Consider the following 19,796-nt stretch of genomic DNA (forward strand, 5'->3'; position numbering starts at 1 on the left):
TATAATTAGGCCACATTTAAAAAAAAGTGGAAAAGTTTTATTTCTTATGTGGAGCTTGTATGTTTGTAAAACCCAATGTTCAATTCACATTTGTGTTGATATCTTCAAAAGACACATTAAATGAACTATATAGACTTCAAGGCTCTTTTTCTTAATGCAAAAGTGTGTGTTATATTAAATTGAAAAATATTTACAACATCCAAAAGTGGATCAAACTCTCATAAAGGCATGGATTGCAACTCTATATACAAGACTATGGCCCTTAGAAAACCTCAAAAGAGCTTTGGCTTCCCTTGGGCTTCTTTCAAAAACATTCTTGATATCATTTTGCCCATCCTATAGGCTCCCATGCCCCCTAGCATTCCTAGCAAGCCATACGTTCTAAATAGTCATCCCCTAATGATAGCCCATATTTGCCAAGCCTCATTAATCATATTTCCTATGTTACCTAGGAAGGCCTCTTTGCACTTAATTATGCTATGAAAACTCAATTGAAGCATCACCTTAGCTCCTCCAGATTCTATAAAGTAGGCACAAGTCCAAAATAGATGAAATGTATCCTCATTTTGTCTTCCACAAAAGGGCCATAATGGATTAATCAGACTATACTTGCCCACTTTATATTTCATGGAGAGCTTCTGAAATAGGAGTCCCCAAATTACCAAGTTAAGCTTGTTAGATAGAGTGGCCATCCACACTCATGAAAACCTTCTCCTCCAAACCTTCAACTCATCTAAAGGAAAATGTTTGCTCCAAAATCCCTTTACTCTTTCAAAAAACATTCTACTAAGGGGTTAAGTGAGCCTCTCTCCTGAGCTTTGGTGGCCTTTGAGTGACACACCAAGCTATTAATCAAATTGGAGTTAGCCACCACTTAAGTCGTAGGCCACTTGCTCTCTTCTCCTAGAATGCTACCTACAACCAGTCTTGCTCTCTATTAGTGAGATGGACCTCTTCTAAGACTTAGTCTTGTAGATTTCTGTCAAATGGGCCAACTCCATAGGTCAAACCAATTGCAGACCCCCATTTTGGACACCTTTGGTGCAATCCAAGGGTTCTCTATCACTTGAAGATACCCATCTTCAAAGGTTGCATGTTGTATGTGAATTACAACGAGAGAGATGGATCCTCCCATGCGATCCCCCGCCCAAGTAGCTTCATTAGTCACCTTCCTCTAACACATCACCGATGCTTTAGTCACCTCCAATTGGCTGACTATTAGCTTGATTTTGGAGCTCAATAGCTTATCCTCCTAAGTGATCTCTTCCTTAAGGTTGACAACCACTTTGCATGATGAAGAACGTGACTAGGCAAGTCCATGGCTATAGGGAGTTGATACACTACAAGAAACCAAGAACCAACCTCATAAACTTGTTTGACATTTCCTCAAGCTCCATGCCACCCTCTTCCTTTTTCCAAGTAGCCTACATCTAGTCACTATTAGATAGGTAGGTATGTTAGATGGTCTTTTAAATGTAAGAACGCTAGGATATCTTTAAGGTTTATCAAAATTCTAAGATGCCCACCAGAGCTCTATATTCACTAGAAATATTTGAAGTAAAACAAACATACTTGTAAGAGTAACATGGAAAAAAATTATGCAAAGAAAAGTATTTTCACTTAGTAGGGTAAAGGGGTCACTAGAGCAACATCTAATGGTCCCCCTTAGATCTTTCTTTTTCTAAGTGAGTCACATAAAATTTTAAAATACTTTAATTGTATACATCATATGTCATTCAAATAAGAAATTTAGGGGTATTTTGATATCAAGGAAACTTCATTATAAAGGAAGGGTTCACAGAAGAATGACAATAACTAGCCAATAAAGCGACATTCATTGGTGTAGTGTGTAAAGGTTTTTACAAATGCAAAATATTAGACAAAATTGTGGATGGCACATTTGTTTAACTACATTAGACTTGTTTGTAGGGTAAAGGGGCTGATAGTGTAGTAGCTATACCAACAACAATCAAAATCTTCCAAAAATTTATGTCTCCTTACTAAATGCATGGACTACATCTATCACCCAACATGTGGATTGTGTAATAAAAGTCTGGGCACTTGCAATGCACTATTCTTGAAGATTGAAGCACAATTTGTGATTTAGGAGTAAAAAAAGCAGTCGTTAAAGAAGGGCATGTGAGGACATTACAAAATAGGGGCAGGTGGGGTGCACCAACAGAAGAGTGGGGTTTGGACCCCTATCATCCAATAGAGGTGACACGAAATATCTAGTGTAACCATCTCACCACCCACAACTCACTCTTACTGGGTCCTATAAGTACCAAAAAAATACAACACTACTGAGGGCCGCAACTTTATTGCCCCCCTTACCCTAGTACATAAGAATTTGTATCATAGCTTCAAGCTACTAAAAAAAAAAACATATTTTCTTCAAAATTGTCACTAAATTAGGACGAGTTAAACTTTGCTTTCGGGGAGCATCACCTTCAATTGACCCTATTACTTTGAGGATAATCCAATTGGTTCCTGTCTAGAAATCTTATCTCATGAATATCTTCTAAGTAAGGGAAGAAATAACCTAAGTTGTGATTTAACCATGAAGAGACCTTTTGTAGCTTTTTGACATAGTCATCCTATCATGGTCAAGGTTGCACATATATTACTATCAAATTGTGGCCACCTTTTAAAAAAGAAAATTTGAAGAGCTTATAGTCTTTATGATACTTTCTAGGATACTCTTACTTCTTTTATTGCTCAAACCTTGGGCTACTTATTTTCCAACAATCCCATGCATTGTTTTAGCATTACCTTAGAGGCTTATCATGCAAAGATGGTGACCTTAAAAACCATAATAATACATAAGCATCATGGGTATGTATATGACATTGAAAATGGCTTAGCTTTGTTGTAATCACATATATGTGCAAAAAAAAAGATTGTGAGGTTGACTATTAACTTTGTTAGATTGGATTTATGCCTTGAAAATGTATTACATGTAATTTATGCTCCATCGGTAGCATAAGAAGTCTTTATAATCCATTATATTAAGCTCACAACTGATGTGGTAGTATATGTTTAAAGAAATCTCTACTCTTTAGGATAGACATGCAAATTTCTTAAAGAATAGGACAAATGACTTATATCCACTAGCATAGAGAAAAGCAATTAAATACATCTAGGAAAAGTTACCCACACAACCTTTTTGGTCCTTATATGTTATGGTGGGTTGTAGAGGAAAGGCAAAGAGTGTGGCACAAGTGCAAACCCATGCATTGAACGCTAACCCACAAATGTAAAGAGTTGTAGTTGGACTTGAATGCTAACTCACACACATGTCAAGAGTTCTAATTGGATTTGGAAACATAAGTCTCAAAGGTGTTTTCCATGCTACATCATGGTTGTTACCCCCCCACTTTCTTGTCCACAAGAAAATTGTTGGATTTGGTGCTTACAAGTTTGAAAATGAACGGAGATGAAGCCACCGATCAGAAGCTTTTAAAATCCATGAATGCACCTAATTTTCTTTATTGGAAGCTCGAGAAAGACTACAACAAGATGTGCTAGTGGGTTGTCTATAGATAGGTATGATAAAAAAATGTAGATGATTATTATTGAGGAGCATAAATACTTGAATATTGTTGGCATGCACTTGCTAACATAGGTGAAGAGAAATCGTGCATGGCTAGATTGTTGTACTTAAATATATTTCAAGGATAGAAGAATGCGATTGATATGCATATGGCTACTATGCATGGTGTAAGTAATGAATGCACTTGTTAATTCTCACAATCGTATTTCTAAATAACTATTTAAACCATAAAACATTGATGATTCCCATGCAACACTTTTCAAGTGAGGCACACATTTAAAATGAATTTCCCCTTCCAAGAGAGTGGAACTTTTGAGTTTGCATGTCTAGAACATATATGGACCAAAAAGGATCAACAGGGTGACACCAACTAATCGAATGAATATTTAGGGTGAAAATACTTTGGTGACTTGAAGTATTTTCCTAATAGGTTGTCAATTTTGTGGCGAAATACACTACACTATCTCATTTATGTTCTCAAACATATTTGTGTTGATTACTTTTGTTGGCTTGTGGAGTGCTTATCTAGCAATGCTTTCATGAGAGACTAGATTGGAACCATGTTGAACAAACTTGTTAAATGCATGATGAAAATGATCAATAGAGCCCTTTATCCCATGAGAGACTAGATTGGAACTATGTTGAATGAATTTGTTAAATGCATGATGAAAATTAGCAATCAATCCCTTTATCTCATATAATATCCCTTGCTTATGGGTTGAGAGTCAGGGCTACCCCCATTATCACGGTATTACATTTATAGAACTTGTCAAATACCTTAGAAAAATGATCAACCAACCCTTTATCTCATAGAATATCCCTTGCTTATGGGTTCGGTTAAGGGCCACCCCCATTAGCATGGGCAAATTCTTCTTTAAAGCAACATGTTGGGAATAACAAAGAAAGGGAAACAAAAGTTATGCTCTTGAGATACATGAGACTGTCTCCAAAAGCTTCTCAATGATATACAAGCCTTGATTTCACAACTAACAACATGGCTGATTTTCTAGTATTAGTTTTGCAGTAATTTATATATATGCCAAGCAAAAGAAGAGGGGGCAACCACCATCGTAATTGTGCCTAAAAAGGTGAAGGCTTATTATTTGAAGGAGATTGGTCTATTTTTGGAGTAGCCTTAAGCCCAAAAAATGGACAAGACAAAATGATAATCTATTTTTCAATTGAAAGAGTTCTAAGTCAAATAGCCTTACGTGGCCTAGGTGGGTGATAGTGAAACCATTTAGCTATATTGACCCCCTTGTGCCTCTTTACAATTGCAATGAGTGATATTAGGTCGTATGTGGAACCATAGAGGCTTATGTGAGTGGCTTGCACACAACCCATGTGCGGAGTGTGAATTTCTTAGTTTGATAATGAAAGGTCTAGTGCTATTATGATGAGATTGGCCTTTAACGTCCAAGGTTATGAAATTTGGCAAGTACTATATAGTGCCATGTGGTTCTCACTAAGGTAAGTGAGCTAGTAATGAGACACCCTCCTTTACTATTGCAAGCTCCACCCTAATAATGTTGTAGGTGTAGGCACTAGGGTAAGTGAGCTAGTGATGAGACACCCCCTTTTACTATTTCAAGCTCCACCCTGATGATATTATAGGCTTTGGATGCTCAAGGTTCCCAATCCCAACAAGTTATATATGCTTATATATAGTTCCCTAGAATGAATGAGCTAGCAAAGCGATGGCCCCCTTTGAGGTTGCATGTTTTGGGCCAATAATGCTGAGGGAGTAGGTTGATTCTTGAATGCAACCGGATGCCAATCGTGGTGTTCTAAGCACAAAAACAATTAGTTGAAAGTGAAAATGACGAGGTGAATGTTGTACTCCTTTACAAGCTAAAATGTGCTATAGTTGAACATGGAAATTTTGACCTCATGAATCTTTTTTGTAGCTTCAATTTCTGAAATGGCTCTTTGTTGACGGAGAGTTCTTTTTTTCGAGCTTGCCTCGATGAATGCCTTAAGATTCCTCTGTGTCACATTTTCGAAGGGGCCAAATGTGCCACATAAATGTCACCCTTGACCCTAGATTGCCTGGGGTTAGTCACCAATTAATGAATTACACACATTAATATACATATATTACACTCATCACATACGATTTACACGAGATTGATATACGAAGTGTTACGTTGACCAAAGCCCGTAAGAAGGGGGGGCTTAAGGGAGTGTGACGAGGAGTGTGACGAAAGCAGCTGTGTTTCACTTGCAGCTTTGACCCACATGGCATGGCGCCCTCCAAACACAAACTCTCTCTCTCTCTCTCCCTCCCTCCCGCCCTCCCTCCCTGGGCTTTGAGTGAGAGGCAGCCACGCGCGCGCGCACCCAGACAGAGACAGACAGAGAAAGAGAGAGAGAGGGAGAGCGACAGCGCGAGCGTGTGTGCTTGAAAGGCAGATCTGTGGACCTTTACCCACCCACTAGCCTGGTCTCTCTCTCTCTCCGTGTCTCTCTCGCAAAATCACCTCTCTCTCTCTCTCTCTCTCTCTCTCTCTCTCTCTCGATCCTGTCTTCTGTTCCTCGATCCGTCATCTGGTCTTTTCCTTCCGGCCCATAGAGCGCAACCCTGCCTTTGTCTGCCATCAAAAGCTGCTCGCAGGTATCAATCGATCCAGCCCCCTGTATTCGACCATGTCTATTCCGGACATCCCTTCAGCTTCCCAGCTTGTTTTTTGAATCCAATCAAAACGTCCACAATAGAGATAACCATCAATAATTGCAATGGCGGAAGACAATTGATGACTTAACACATTATCTCTGCAGGACATCATCAATGACATACACATTTAAATTTTCTGGAGTTGTAATAGGATAAGGGAACATGCCTTTCAGTTTGTAAGGAAGCTGTGATCATTAATTTGGCGTATGTTACTAATCCCATCTTATCCCTGATGGACATGAATACTGCAATTTGATCCTAATTAGATCACAACTTGGCTTGATGATGAGTTTGCTGGTTTCCTGAACACAGTTGCAAGACAAGATGAGTCCAACATCAGGCACAGTTGCCCCCCCTCTGCAGCAGCAAAGTCAGAGCTTCAAAGGAGCAGAGAAGTCCTCGGACAAGCTTTCCGAGGGTGGATGCCTTTCGATTGTGGTGTTTGGAGCCTCAGGAGACCTTGCAAAGAAGAAGACATTTCCAGCTCTATTCAATCTGTACCGTCAGGTTGGGAGCTTTTCATCTGTCTTTTTTGAGGGCCCGTGCAGATTGTGTGCGCTCAAGAGAGAGATTTGTATGTTTCTGTTCAGGGTTTTTTGCCACCCGATCAAGTGCGTGTATTCGGATATGCAAGATCAGATCTCACAGATGAAGCCCTTCATAATCGGTTGCGAGGGTATGTTTTGGCCATGTTCTGGTTTGCACAGAAATATTGTCCTTTAGCTTAAGCATGGCAAGGTCTATCTTTCAAAGCTATAATTAAAGCTGTTTTCTGAGAGAATCATTAATCCACACTTCAAAAGAAGAACATAAGTATGGTATCAGGCTGTCTCAAGATCTTTGGCTAGAATGTCATAAAAGCATCAAACAAAGGTCCATCTTTCAGAGTCAGAGGTTTTACAAATCTGCACAAAATAATTTCCTCCAAGCTGTTATGAATTGTTATAGTCTTTCCTCCTTTGAAAGCTCAAAGTATTTGGCAAGCTCTTGTGTCTTTAGTTGAGGCCACCAGGATGGTCTTTGGGAGGCTTTGACCTCTTTAACTCTCATGTGACACCTCAGTCCAAGATTTAAGATCAGCAGATTTGAAGTGAACCTTGGCTCCCAAGCACACTTGTCAATCTTGGATCTCTATCATTGACGATATACTATGGCATACCTTCATACTTGAAGATGTTATACATAAAAAACCCCATTGTATGGCCTACTTTCATCTTCTTCCTCACTGTAATAAAATGGGCCTACTTTCTGAACTTGCATATGATAGTTCAAATCCCATCATTCCCCATAGGTGTCCTAGGAAGATCAAAGATAAAATCCATAGCTATACTTTGCCACTATGTATTTGGAATTAGCAATGGATCTAGCAATCCTAGTGCTTTGTGACTCTCATACCTAGTGTTTGGACATACAATGTCACGTACACAAAGACATTGCCATCATGCCTCAAAGCTGGCCAATAAAAGATAGACTCCATTGATTCCACTGGTGCATCAGTGTCTTGATGCCTTGCATATGGTGGAGCATGACTTTCAATCACGATGTTCGATTGCAATTGCTTTGTTACACAAAGGTGACCACCAACTATGCACCATAAGGAAGCCATTTGTGATGCTTATGATGCTAACCATTGGCCAACCGATTGTAAGTCTTTTGAGTCTTCATCATTGGCACACCATGTCTTTGTCTCATCCAATTCTTTATGATATTGTGATTGCCATCGGTGCAGCCTAAGTTTTTATAACTGCAGCCTGCATTTTGCTGCTTTGGAGGACAGCCAACTGATGTCATCATTTTCTCTCTCATCTACTAATCAAGGATCTGCTTTGCATCCAGCAGACCTTGGGTTCTATTGTTGGAGTTGTTGCTGACATCTTGCTTCTATGAGGACTGCATTTTATTCCCTCCACTGCTGCCCACATCTTTCCAAAGTGTCCACCAACATCTTGCTGCTTGGGGGATTGTGTTTGCTCCTTCCGTTGATGAAGACCATCCTACCCTACTGTTCAGGTTTGCAACATTGGTGTTGTGACTTCCTTTCCCAAGTTGCAACATTGACCATTGGATACACTTGTTGTGGCAAGACTGGTCACTCCACTATAGCTTGTCATGGTTGATGATTGCTCCCTACTCTATTGGAGTATATGTGCCTCCTTGAAGGGTACATTATATTCAGTATATTGTTGGGGGTAAAGGTGCTTGTGCCTAGCCGCTTGTGAATTAGTTACAATGACAGTACCTACACTGTATATTAGTTACCCGCACACCTGTACATTGCAAGTGGTTCATTTATGCTTCCTAGGATGTCTATTTGATGCCGGATCACTTAGGGATGCTATGTCAATGTACTGGAATGTTATTGGACTGATTTGAGCGCTCATTTGCCCAGTTTTATAGAGGTTTTTTTACTGCTGTAATAAGTAGAGCTGAATGCTATTTTGTTAGAGAAACTTCATGCCTATTGCATGTTGATGCTTACCGACTACTCAGCATGCTACATTGATATCTATGGTTGATGCCCCATACTTGGTTATGCTTTCGGAATGCGCTTGAGTTGAGATTGGAGCTTTGACTTTTGCTATGGGCTGTCATTCACTGTTATGTATGGTCATGGGATGCTACAGTAAGAGCTTTGCAAGTTACTTGGGTTGGATACTTCCGAATATATGCTACTTGGATCCTGGATGTATGGATGCCTTTCTCATGATGTTTTGAGCCTTGTTCGCTCGTTTGGCATTCGACCTTTGTCGCAGTGGTAGCAATTGGGCTTTATGTATTGAGCCTAGTTGACACTTGGGTGTTACATTAAGCATTTGGTTATGTAGTTGAGCTTGAGGGTCTTATAGTGGGATTGTGGGACTTGGTGACATGTACGTTCTCTTGTCATGTTTTATGTAAGCAGTTGATGCTTAGTGGACTGATTTGACATTGCTTTTGGGCCGGCACCTGTCTTTGTTATGTTGTTGTCAGTGATGTATGTATCTTGGTTGGCTATGTATTGGGCTTCCATTACATTGCTCAGTCATTTGTGCCTTTGGTTGGTCTCTTCTGTTACCTGTGAGACCTACTCTATGCATGATGGCTATGTCTATGGGGGATGTATCTTAGTCTGATACATTGATTCTTTGATAGTTCTTGGTGTTAGTCGCATATTCACTCATTGCTAGTTGCAGCTATTCCTTGGTAGTTGCATTTTGTCTTGTATCAATGATTGCCCCTCTTTGGCATTGATTTCTTATTGTTGTACTTCATTTTCAGCATGCTGTAATTGCAGTTTACTGCACTGTCTATGTGAGTAGTCATCTCCATTTGACAGTTTTTTTGCACTGAGTTTGTGGGTTCATTACTTGGTCAGTAGCCCTTGTTTTTCAACTTGATTTGGCAGTGGTTTTGGGGCTAATTTGCATGTTATTACAGCGGCCTGTTTTTCCCTTCTGTGCACTTGCTTGGTCTCATTATGACTGGTGGTTCCAATGATAGTGCTATCTTTAATATTGACGAGATGTATGGCACCAACTATAGCTATTGGAAGGCCCAAATTGGGAAGTTTTAGTGTGGAAAATGCAAATTAGACCTTTGAAACATGAGGGTGTCAAGCTCGAACGTATTGATGTAGATGGTTGGGCTGAATTGAAAGAGCTATGTAAGTCCACGATCATATTATCCCTATCTAAGCAGGTTTTCTATAATGTTGTCCTTGATGGGCAATTTATATGGGATTTATGGGATAAGATTTATAATGTCTATGACAAGCAGAGCCCTGCTTCTTAGATGTATTGGTTGAAGCAACTCATGGACCTTGCATGAAGGAGGGCACTTCCATGTCAGTCCACTTAAATAAGTTTCATTCCATTCTCAGCCATTTGTCTTCGCAGGGGATTGAATTCAAGGGTAATCTTCTTCCGTTATTTCTCTTGGTTACACTGCCTAAATCATGGGATACATTTCGTACTACTATGCGTGTCAACATGTCTATTGAAGGGCTAAAGTTACAGAATATAGAAGGTGCACTCTTGAACAGAGAGGTTAATAGAAAGAATGTCGATGCTTTCCGCACCTCTCATACATTGACAATTAGAGGCAATAATGGTAGGAATGGTATTGATCGCCATGGGAGAGACTCTCATCAATCTTGTTCTCAGTCACGTGGACAGTCTTGTAGTAAGTCCCATGGCAGTAAGTCCTCATTGACTTGTCATTACTGTGGAAAAGCAAGACATACTCGGTCATAGTGCCATAAAATGTGCGAGGGTAAGTGCAAGGAAACGGGCAAGGGTAAAGTACAGGATAAAAACATTGATTGCAGCATTGTCCCTAGCAAGTCTAGCGTTAAGATTGAAGAGATGAATGTTGTGCAGACTGATTTGGATGATGATTTTATACTTGCAGCTTCTTTTCTTGATGCTTCACAGCTAACTGATGCCTTGTTAGGATATACTTAGCGTTGGTTGATAGATTCAAGGGCTTCCTTTCATATGACTCCTCATAGAGAGGTTTCACTCCTATCGTAGTATGACTGGATTTGTTCGTTTGGGTCATGACTTGGCATTAGAGATAGTTGGTATTTGTGATGCTCAACTATAGTTTGGTTCATGTAGTATGTTCATACTTCACAATGTACGTCATGTACCAGCTCTCATGAAGAGCCTTATCTTTGCTAGCACTCTGGATGATACAGGCTATGTTGTCTTCTTTCGTGATTTCTTATGGAAGATAACCCATGGGAATCTTGTCATTGCACGTGGTGCTAAGTCAAATACTCTCTATCCCTTGCTTATATTTGGGTCCGTTGATATTGTTTTGGCAGAAGATGTAGTTCTACATGTATCTCTTTAGTATCATTGCCTTGGGCATATGTCCTTGAAAGGAATGAAAATGCTTATCCGTTTGTAGTATCTTTCACCCTTGACTATAAGTATTTTGAGTCTTGTGATCATTGTTTATATGGCATACGTATAAAAGGTTTGGTATGACAATGGGTGAGCCTTTGGCTCTTGTTCATTTGGATGTATGTGGTCCCATGCCTTGCAAGTTATTAGATGGCGTGAAGTATTTCGTTACTTTCATTGATGACTATACATATAAGGCCTGGGCGTATCCTATTAAGCAGAAATCAAAAGTCTTGGCTACATTTCAACGTTGGTTTACTTTGGTTGAGAACCAGTGTGGGTATAGGTTGAAATGCCTCAGGTCAGATAATGGGATCGAGTATGTCTCTAAAGTCTTTGAGCAGTTTTGTGACGAGGGAAAAATCAAGCGTCAATTGATTGCCTTGTACACCCTACCGCAGAATGGTATGGCTAAGCACATAAATAGAACTATTCGGGAGTAAGTCCGTAGTATGCTTAGCTAGGTAGGCTTACCACAACATTTTTGGACTGAGGTAGTTACTACTGCCGTACACTTGATTAATTGGTCCCTATGTATTGCTCTTGACTAATAGGTTGTAGAGGGTGTATGGTCTGGAAAACCTCCATTATATGATCGTTTACGTGTCTTTGGTTGTAAGGCTTTTTGCCATGTTCCCAAGGACAAGTACAATAAGTTGGATCCTAAGTTTATGAAATGCATCTTTCTTGGTTATGGAAATATAGGTAAGATGGGCTATTGCCTATGGGATCTACAGGCTTGGAAGGTCATCTGCAGCCATGATGTTGTTTTCCATTAGGAGAAAATGGATAAGCAGCTTGAGCACGTCGTTGAGGTACGTAGGGTGATATTTCAGGAGGAGTCTCTTTCTACTATACAGCCAGCTAGATAGTCTGCAACAGCAACTTATGCTCCAGTGGCGTAGATCCCTGATGCTCCACAGGATGTGCAGGTTCCACAGTCTGTTTTGAGGTGATCTACTCGAGATAGACGACAGCTTGAGCATTTTGCGACCTCTATGGATTATGTTATGGTTATAGATGTTGGTGAGTCTTTTACTTATGATGAGGTCATTTGCAGAGGTGACAGTTACTCTTGGGAGAGGGCCATGCAGTCAGAGTATGAGACACTGCAAAAAAATTATACATGGGATTTGGTTTCTTTGCTTGGTGGCAAGCGTGCTTTGCCTTGCAAGTGGGTGTACAAGTTGAAAAGTACCCTTGGACGCCCCAAGCCGATATATAAGGCTAGATTGGTTGCTAAGGGCTTCAAGCAGGAACATTGTGTGGACTTTGATGAAGTCTTTTTTCTTGTTGTGAAGATGACTACGCTACACTTGGTACTGCCTTTGGTTGCTCAACTTGACGTAAATCTCTATTAGATGGATGTTAAAATGGCTTTCCTTTATGGGGACTTGCATGATGAGATCTACATGGAGCAGCCTAAGGGCTTTGCAGACCTTGGCTAGGAACATCTAGTGTGCAGATTGAGAGCCTTTATGGCCTAAGTAGGCACGGAATGGTATTACAAGTTTGATGCTTTTATGCATTCATAGGGATATTCTGGTAGTGACATGGATCCGTGTTTATATATGAAGAAGGCTCATGATGGCAATCTTATGATTTTGATTCTCTATGTGGATGATATGCCGATTGGTGGGAGTGCTCATGATGAGCTGGATGCCTTGAAAGGTCAGCTCAAGAAGAGCTTTGAGATGAAAGACATGGGACAAGCCTCACATATTCTTGGGATACGCATTACGCGTGATCACTCTAAGGGGCTCCTTTACTTGTCATAGAAGGAGAATATCTAGAAGGTCCTTGAGTGGTTTCATCTGCAGGATAGTAAGCCCTATTGGTTGTCCTTTATCCTCTCATGTGAAAGTTAGTCAGGCCGATTATTCGCAGTCTGATGAGTAGAAGGCTGAGATGGCCAAGATCCCTTATGTATCCGCAGTGGGTAGTTTGATATATGCTATAATAGCCACTCGTCCTGTCATAGCATTTGCAGTGGGAGTTGTGGCATGCTATATGATTTCACTTGGGAGACGGCATTGAGATACCATCAAGGGTATCATGAGGTATTTGAAGGGCATAGTAGCTATGTGCATTGTTATGATGGCAAGGATACAGGATTCGTAGGGTACACTGACTTTGGTTATGCAGGACATGTAGACAATAGGATGTCCACATCTGGCTATGTCTTTACTTTTGCTGGAGGTGTTGTTTCTTGGATGTCTAGGGTGTAGAAATGCACGGCTCTATCTACTACAGAGGCAGAGTATGTTGTAGCCACTGAGGCTTGTAAAGAGACCTAGTTAGGTCGTTTGGTGGTAGACATTGGCATTACTGATACGGTCTCTACACTACATTTGGATTTTATGAGTGCTATTTAGTTGGCAAAGAATCTGGTCTTCCATAAGAAGACGAAGCACATTGAGGTGCGTTATCACGTTATTAGAGAGGTTATTGAGGACAAGTCCCTTGAGCTTGTCAAGATCTCAACTAACTAAAATCCTGTAGATCTACTTACTAAAAGTCTCTCAACAGAGCGTTTTGCCTTTCATAGGAAGTTGATAGGCGTTGGATGAGATGTCTTTCCTCATCCTGTTTTACTTATGTACATTTGTTCTTTGTGACTTTTTTCTTGTTTTCCTCACTTGTAGACACAGTCACTTTTAAGTGGGAGGTTGTTGGGGGTAAAAGCACCTGCGCCTAGCCGCCTGTGTATTAGTTACACTGACAATATCCACATCATGTATTAGTTACCCGCACACCTGTACACTGCAGGTGGTGGGCGCCAATCACTGTCACTTCATTCTTTCTTCTTTCATTGACATTTGAATAAAGGGAAGGTTGGTCACACATTGTGATTGTTGGAGTTTCCACATCTTGTGTGTCTCTCTCTCTTGCTACTTCTTCTACCATAGCTCTTGCATCCGCTCAGTGCTTCCACTTCAGGGCTCACTCCCTTCATATATTCCTCTCTTCTTTGATGCATTTCTAAGTAAGGTCTTTTTTTTGGTTACCCCTTGCGCCAAATCGCATTCCAGGTGACAAATTGTTCTGCATTGGCTATTAAAGTACTATGGTCAAGGCAATGAGACGCATACAATGGGTGCTAAGTTCTTTCAAGCACATGCGGCCACGGGATTCCCCCAAGCAATAAGCCCTCCTAGAGACAAATACAACTAGGTATGGAGGTTTCTTCTACCTATTTTTGGGTTCAGTGGATTCCACAACTCTTGGCTCCATATTCCACTCCGTTGAGAGAGTGGTTGTTGGATACCCTCATCTCTACAATCCACTCCCCCTCGAGATATTGGCTATTGGCTACTCGTAGCTCCACAAGAGCTATACATTTCTACTCCCTTGTATGACTCCATAGACATAGATTTCAACCCAAGCATTGAGATCATTTGTAGTAGCCATTGCTCCCAACCCTCTTCTACACATTATTGGAAGGTTAACTTTGGTAGCTGTCATGAGGACATGTATTTTTGAAACCTCACTTAACCTGTGAATTAATTTTGAATCATATGGTTAAGTAAATGTTGCACATGTGAGGTGTAACTGGGGTTAGAGTAAATTTACGAGCTTGGGACCCGAGGAAGTCTCGGGATGTCAAAGGCAAAAGTTGCTATAAGTTATGTCGATAGGTACTTGGTGGTATCTAGTGCCAGTTGTTGGCCCAGGTCATGCATTTGGCCATAAGTGTTAGTTGGTGACACTAGAGAAGTGGGGTTTAATGGTACCTAACGCCAATTTGATAGTCAAAGATAGCGGAGAGACACTCGGGAATGAAAGTTGCCTAGCCAATTTAATTATTGGCTAGTTCTATTATTTTTCAGGGCACTAGAATAATTATTAGATTAATTTTTAGTATTTAAGGATTGAAAATTAATATTTAATTATGGATAATGCTAGAAAAACCATTTGGGAAGGTTGCCACTTGTCAAAAATGCCCATACAAGATTGAAAAACGTCTTTAGAGGTTGGAGAGAGGCATTTTAGTGTATTCAGCGTGCAAGAGAGAGGGAGAAGATGTTGCTGGTTTGATTTGTAGCCATTGGAGGACCTTCTGAGGCAGCTAGGGGCAGGAGAAGACCAATTAACAGCAGGTGACAGCATCTACAGGCTGTTGAGATACGGCGGCAGCAGTAAATGATTGATTTTCTTCAGTTCTTTGCATTTACAAGCTGTTGAGACAGGGCAGTAGCTAACGACAGATTTTCTTCAGTTCTTTGCGAAGAAAGTCTGAATTTTCTCTCTCTTCAGCATTCTCTCTCATCTCCCAGCCTTTCTACAGCCTTGCTTCAAAGATTACAGCATTGAGATCACCAGAGGTTGAGAAATTTCAGATTTCTCAGCTGTAAACCCTAATCTGCAGCATAAATTAGGGTTTAGTAGCAGCCTCGGGAAGCGTGCCAGAAATTGGAAGCTCAAAGACTTGGATTCAATAGGGCTGAAGCTGTTTTTAGTCAAATTCAAGTGGAGGATCAATAAATCAATGAATTTGGGGCATTTTTCATCTCCATCAAAGTGGGTTAAGGCCAATTGATTGCCTGAATCAAGTGGCAAATCAGATTCAAGACTTGTTATCATTTTGGATAGCAAGGGGAGTTGGAATATCGAAAGGAATTGGGAGAATCCCATTGTACATCAACTTCTTCTTCAATTAAGTTAAATAAATACCAAAAGGGGCGCTAGTTTTGGGGCCAACAGGGTGTCCAATGTCCAAGATTATATGGTAAAGTGTGTATTTCAATTTTATGAATTTGTTAATTACTGTAAATAGTTCTTATTTAGGTTATTTACCACCCTATCTGAGGAGGAAGGCTAGTTACAGTAGCTTTGTGTTTCTTGTTTCACAACAGCCCCAATCCTAGACACCTTCGAAACTCTTGATGAACAATCCAACTTTCTTAGAGGCCATTGACGATAATTTTTGGGATTTCCTATATCCTTCAAATGGGGATTCAAGAGGGGATCTCTTGGTTTATACTAGTGATTCTTGTGCATTGGGATGCTCTTCTAGCTTATCTCATCCTTCATAGGGGGTTGCAGTCCATTATGACCATCCAATTGTAGATGTCCATGTACGAGGGCGAAGAAACTTGGCCGCAATCCTCCACTTTTTCTTCATCAACCCTCATGATCTAGAGGTTCTTCCTAGTTTGGAACCATGGATTTTTAGCCATTCCTTTGCAGCTTCGCATCTTGTCAAGCATGGCGACAGGAGTGTATCCTCTCTCCCAAGGCCTAGGATCAAGCATATCTTTGTATTCTCACCAATATGGAGATAGAGCTAGTGGTTTCTCTCTCGAGGTCAAGTTTGGGCATCTACAACTATATGCTGAGCTAAAAAATGCATTATAAGCTGACTAGCTCTTTAAAACAGTCCCAAAACTTGTAAATTACCTAAAGTTTCATTAAACAGTGTGCGGTGTTACAAATAGACCGGCTGCCTACCATCCAATCTATCCATAGAAACAGGGAACAACCGTTCCGGCTTGTAGGAACAGTTTAATGCGTTCCGGACCCTTGGAGGAGGTGAAACGGCCAGGGAACGTTCCCTGCCATTCCCAAGGCCGTTCCAAGCCTGTTGACCAAAAATTTACATTTTTTCACGTTTTTTCTTTTTGCTTGTATCACACTTCTTCTACCACATGGTCGCCCATTTCCATCGCCTTATGTGCGCACACCAATCTCTCTCTCTCTCATTGAATATTCAAAGTGTCAAGACAACCCACAAGCCAATTAGGAGTCCATGCAAAGTTTAAATTTGGTGCATTATGAACTCTTGCAAATCACAATCAAATTTCAGCCTATTCTCAATTCCAAGGTAATCATCCATTTATTTTGTCTAATTTCAAGGGAAACTAGAATAATTGGGGCAATTCAGAGCAATTTGGAGCTATGGGGGTAATCAAGTCAATTTTGGGACATTCGGGTCAATTTGGAGCATTGAGGGGTATTGGGGCAATTAGAGGGACATTCTTTGGGGCAACTTGGTCATGCAGGCCATATTTGGGGCACTTAAGACATGTGCTGTTCCCCTCGTTCCCGTTCTCCCACCTTGGACGTTCCCCCCATTCTAGGGGGTCCCGTTCCCATTCCCGTTCCCGTTCCCGTTCCCCATTCCAGGTAACTATGAGTCTATCCCTTGTCATGTAGGGTTTAGCCATCAGCTCTCCCTCTAGTGGATGCCTAGCCCATCATGGCTGCTGCCAAGCCATCAACAGCTTCTGGCGACGTGTCCACTGCTGCTACCTACTGATTCTAACTGCTGGTAACCAGTTTCTACCCCTCACTCCTGATAGCTGTGTTTATATTTTGAGCAGGCTGCCTTGTGGTCCAGCCGATTCTAGTGCATGCTGTAGCTTGCATTATTGCAGTGTAAGCCCAGTTAGCATCATCTTCCCTTCCTCTTCTATCCCCTAGCTTCCTATAGCCTTCGGTTATTGGGTGCCATCATCTTTAGGTGGTTAGATTGTTGCATTTACCAGTTCCAACCCCAAAGACTACTGTGTTCTGGTTTTCAGCCTGCTGCACTCTTGATTTTCAGCATCATCTTAGCTTCAATTGGTGGTTACAATGGTTGGGATCCATCTCTAATGGATGTTGTACGTCAACTACTCCCTTATCCCACTCCCACAGGAGCCATCGATTGTTGGACAGCTTTGCCCTTGAGCATCTTGTACACTCATTCATTCATTTACAACATTCATCAATTCACTTTAGTGTTCTCTTTCTTCTTTGTTCGTGTTTTTTGCATTTCGCATTTTGCGTTTGTGTTTGAGTTCTTTGTGTTTTAGTTGTGATCATACACTTATTGTTTTTTTTCTACATGGTATTAGAGCCAGTACTCTTCTAAAGAGTTCACTTAAGGCTATCATGGATTGCCTGGTTTTTTCTTGACTACAATATATTTCACATGTTGATTCATGGTGGCTCAAACTACTCCATCTTTGAATCCTGTGATGTTTTCTTAGGCTACTCTGCAATGGCGGCTTTGTTGAGGGATTATGGTATTGATTTGGAGGACAATGCTCCGTCTAGTAATTTTTCTTCTAGGGATCATTCATCAAGGCCTAGCTCTTCTTCATCTTGTACTCCTTTGCAAGATGCATCTTAATTGGAGTTCTCTGCAGATGAGATTTATCATCTCTCAAATGCCAAGGGTATTGGATTGACACCAAAAATCACACCATTCACAACTAAGGGTATTCTATCCATACCAAAGCTTAATCCATTATTAGTTCCCAAATCAACCTCAGCCCCTTCCAGCAGTGGTATTGCCACTCCAAGGAGGTTGAGAAGGGTCTTCCTAGGGACGTAGTGTAGTTTCTCCACCCTTTGGTATTCGTGTTTATTTGTGGTTAGGCCATTCGTGTAGTGGATCCAAAATCTCCCCCTCAATCAGTGCCTCATGGCATCTCTGATTGGTTTGGTCATTATTTTCCCCTAGGCTAGTTTCTTAGGCATCTTTAGGAACTTTAGGCTAGTTTCCTTAAGCTTAGCCTTGTTTTTTAAAGTCTTCCATTGCACACCTAGGCACTCACTTTTTGACTTACTTTCACTGCATTCTACACTCAGCACATCCCAAGCATCTCAATATGAAACAAGTAGTAGGTAGGTTTCTTTTTGAAATCTTTCATGTTGGGTTTTGTATTTCAATTTAGGACTAACATTACAGGTATTTACCAATCTTGCTTGCGCTGAAGCTTTGGTTTTTCGTTCTCACCTTGATGAGTATTGCCTCCATCAACATGGAGAAGAGAGATTATCTTCTCTGTTTAGATCGGGTCTTGGACATTTTTTTCTCTTGGCATTTGTCTTTCTTTCCTTTTAGCTGAGGTATTTTTATCATTTAATCATTTAATCTACATTTATCATCCTCTTCATTCTTCTTCATGGTTCTTTGCACCACACAAAGATCTACATTAAGTTCCTCTTACTCATTTGGCATTGACATCGATGGTTGAGAGGAAATTTCTATCCTTGGTATTCTGTAGGTTTTGGCACTCGGGTTCGATATCAGTCTTTCTTCCTTGTTGTACCTCCCCTTTGCATTGCATGAGTATCATCATCTTTGTGAAAGGGTACTTGGGCAAGTGAACCATTTTTCCATAAGGGACATTGTCCAAGTGACACCTGCTGCATACACATTCTCATCATGTAGGATTACTCTATGCATCTCATTGCGCAGAGCACCTCTGAGTGGATCCTGAGTTGTTTCCACCAGCCGTTCTTTTACCACCTTACCACCACACCTTCATACTTCTTCACTCTTTTCCTTCGTCTCATTGACACCGGCCTAGGATACAATACTTGATCCTGAGCTTGTCTGTTTTGCAATGTGATTGGCTCTAACCATCCCTTTCTTTCTCCCCCTAGGGTAAAAAACTTGATAGGTTGCAAACCATATATCCAAAAAAAAAGAGAGTTCAAAGTAGTTTCACTAGCCTTTGCCAGTCTTGGTAGGCCATTGGGCAGTTGATGAGCACCCTTTGTCCAATGCCTTGGTCTGTTTGGGGTGATATTTGGGTTTCCGATGTAAGATAACCATTGCTTTTGTAGGCTTTAGGCCATTGGGCAGCCGATGTGCACCCTTTTTTTGATGCCTTAACTACTTTGGGGTGGGACACACTGGGGTGATTATGGGCTCGAGCTGTATTTACAATTCCTTTTTGGTTCC

At 40.8% G+C, this 19,796-nt stretch overlaps 1 protein-coding gene across 4 annotated transcripts in view; it reads left to right on the forward strand.

Moving 5' to 3' along the window:
- Positions 1 to 5,859: 5,859 nt before the first annotated feature.
- LOC148028420 (glucose-6-phosphate 1-dehydrogenase, cytoplasmic isoform-like) overlaps positions 5,860 to 19,796 on the forward strand; it is a 35,716-nt gene continuing 21,779 nt past the window's right edge. For 3 of the 4 annotated variants that reach the window (XR_015692727.1, XR_015692728.1, XM_087690222.1), the window contains exons 1-3: positions 5,861 to 6,167; positions 6,540 to 6,734; positions 6,818 to 6,903. Coding sequence is in view for 2 of the 4 variants with exons in the window: in XM_087690222.1 (XP_087546348.1) it covers positions 6,552 to 6,734; positions 6,818 to 6,903 (269 nt within the window). In the remaining 2 variants the exon portion in view is untranslated. Of the gene's footprint in view, positions 6,168 to 6,331; positions 6,432 to 6,539; positions 6,735 to 6,817; positions 6,904 to 19,796 lie in introns of all 4 variants that reach the window. The other variant, XM_087690223.1, reaches the window with a different exon arrangement.

The sequence above is a fragment of the Lygodium microphyllum genome, chromosome 12 (assembly GCF_053477565.2).
Source record: "Lygodium microphyllum isolate KBCC chromosome 12, Lygodium_microphyllum_v1.1.10, whole genome shotgun sequence".
Classification (NCBI taxonomy): Eukaryota; Viridiplantae; Streptophyta; class Polypodiopsida; order Schizaeales; family Lygodiaceae; genus Lygodium; species Lygodium microphyllum.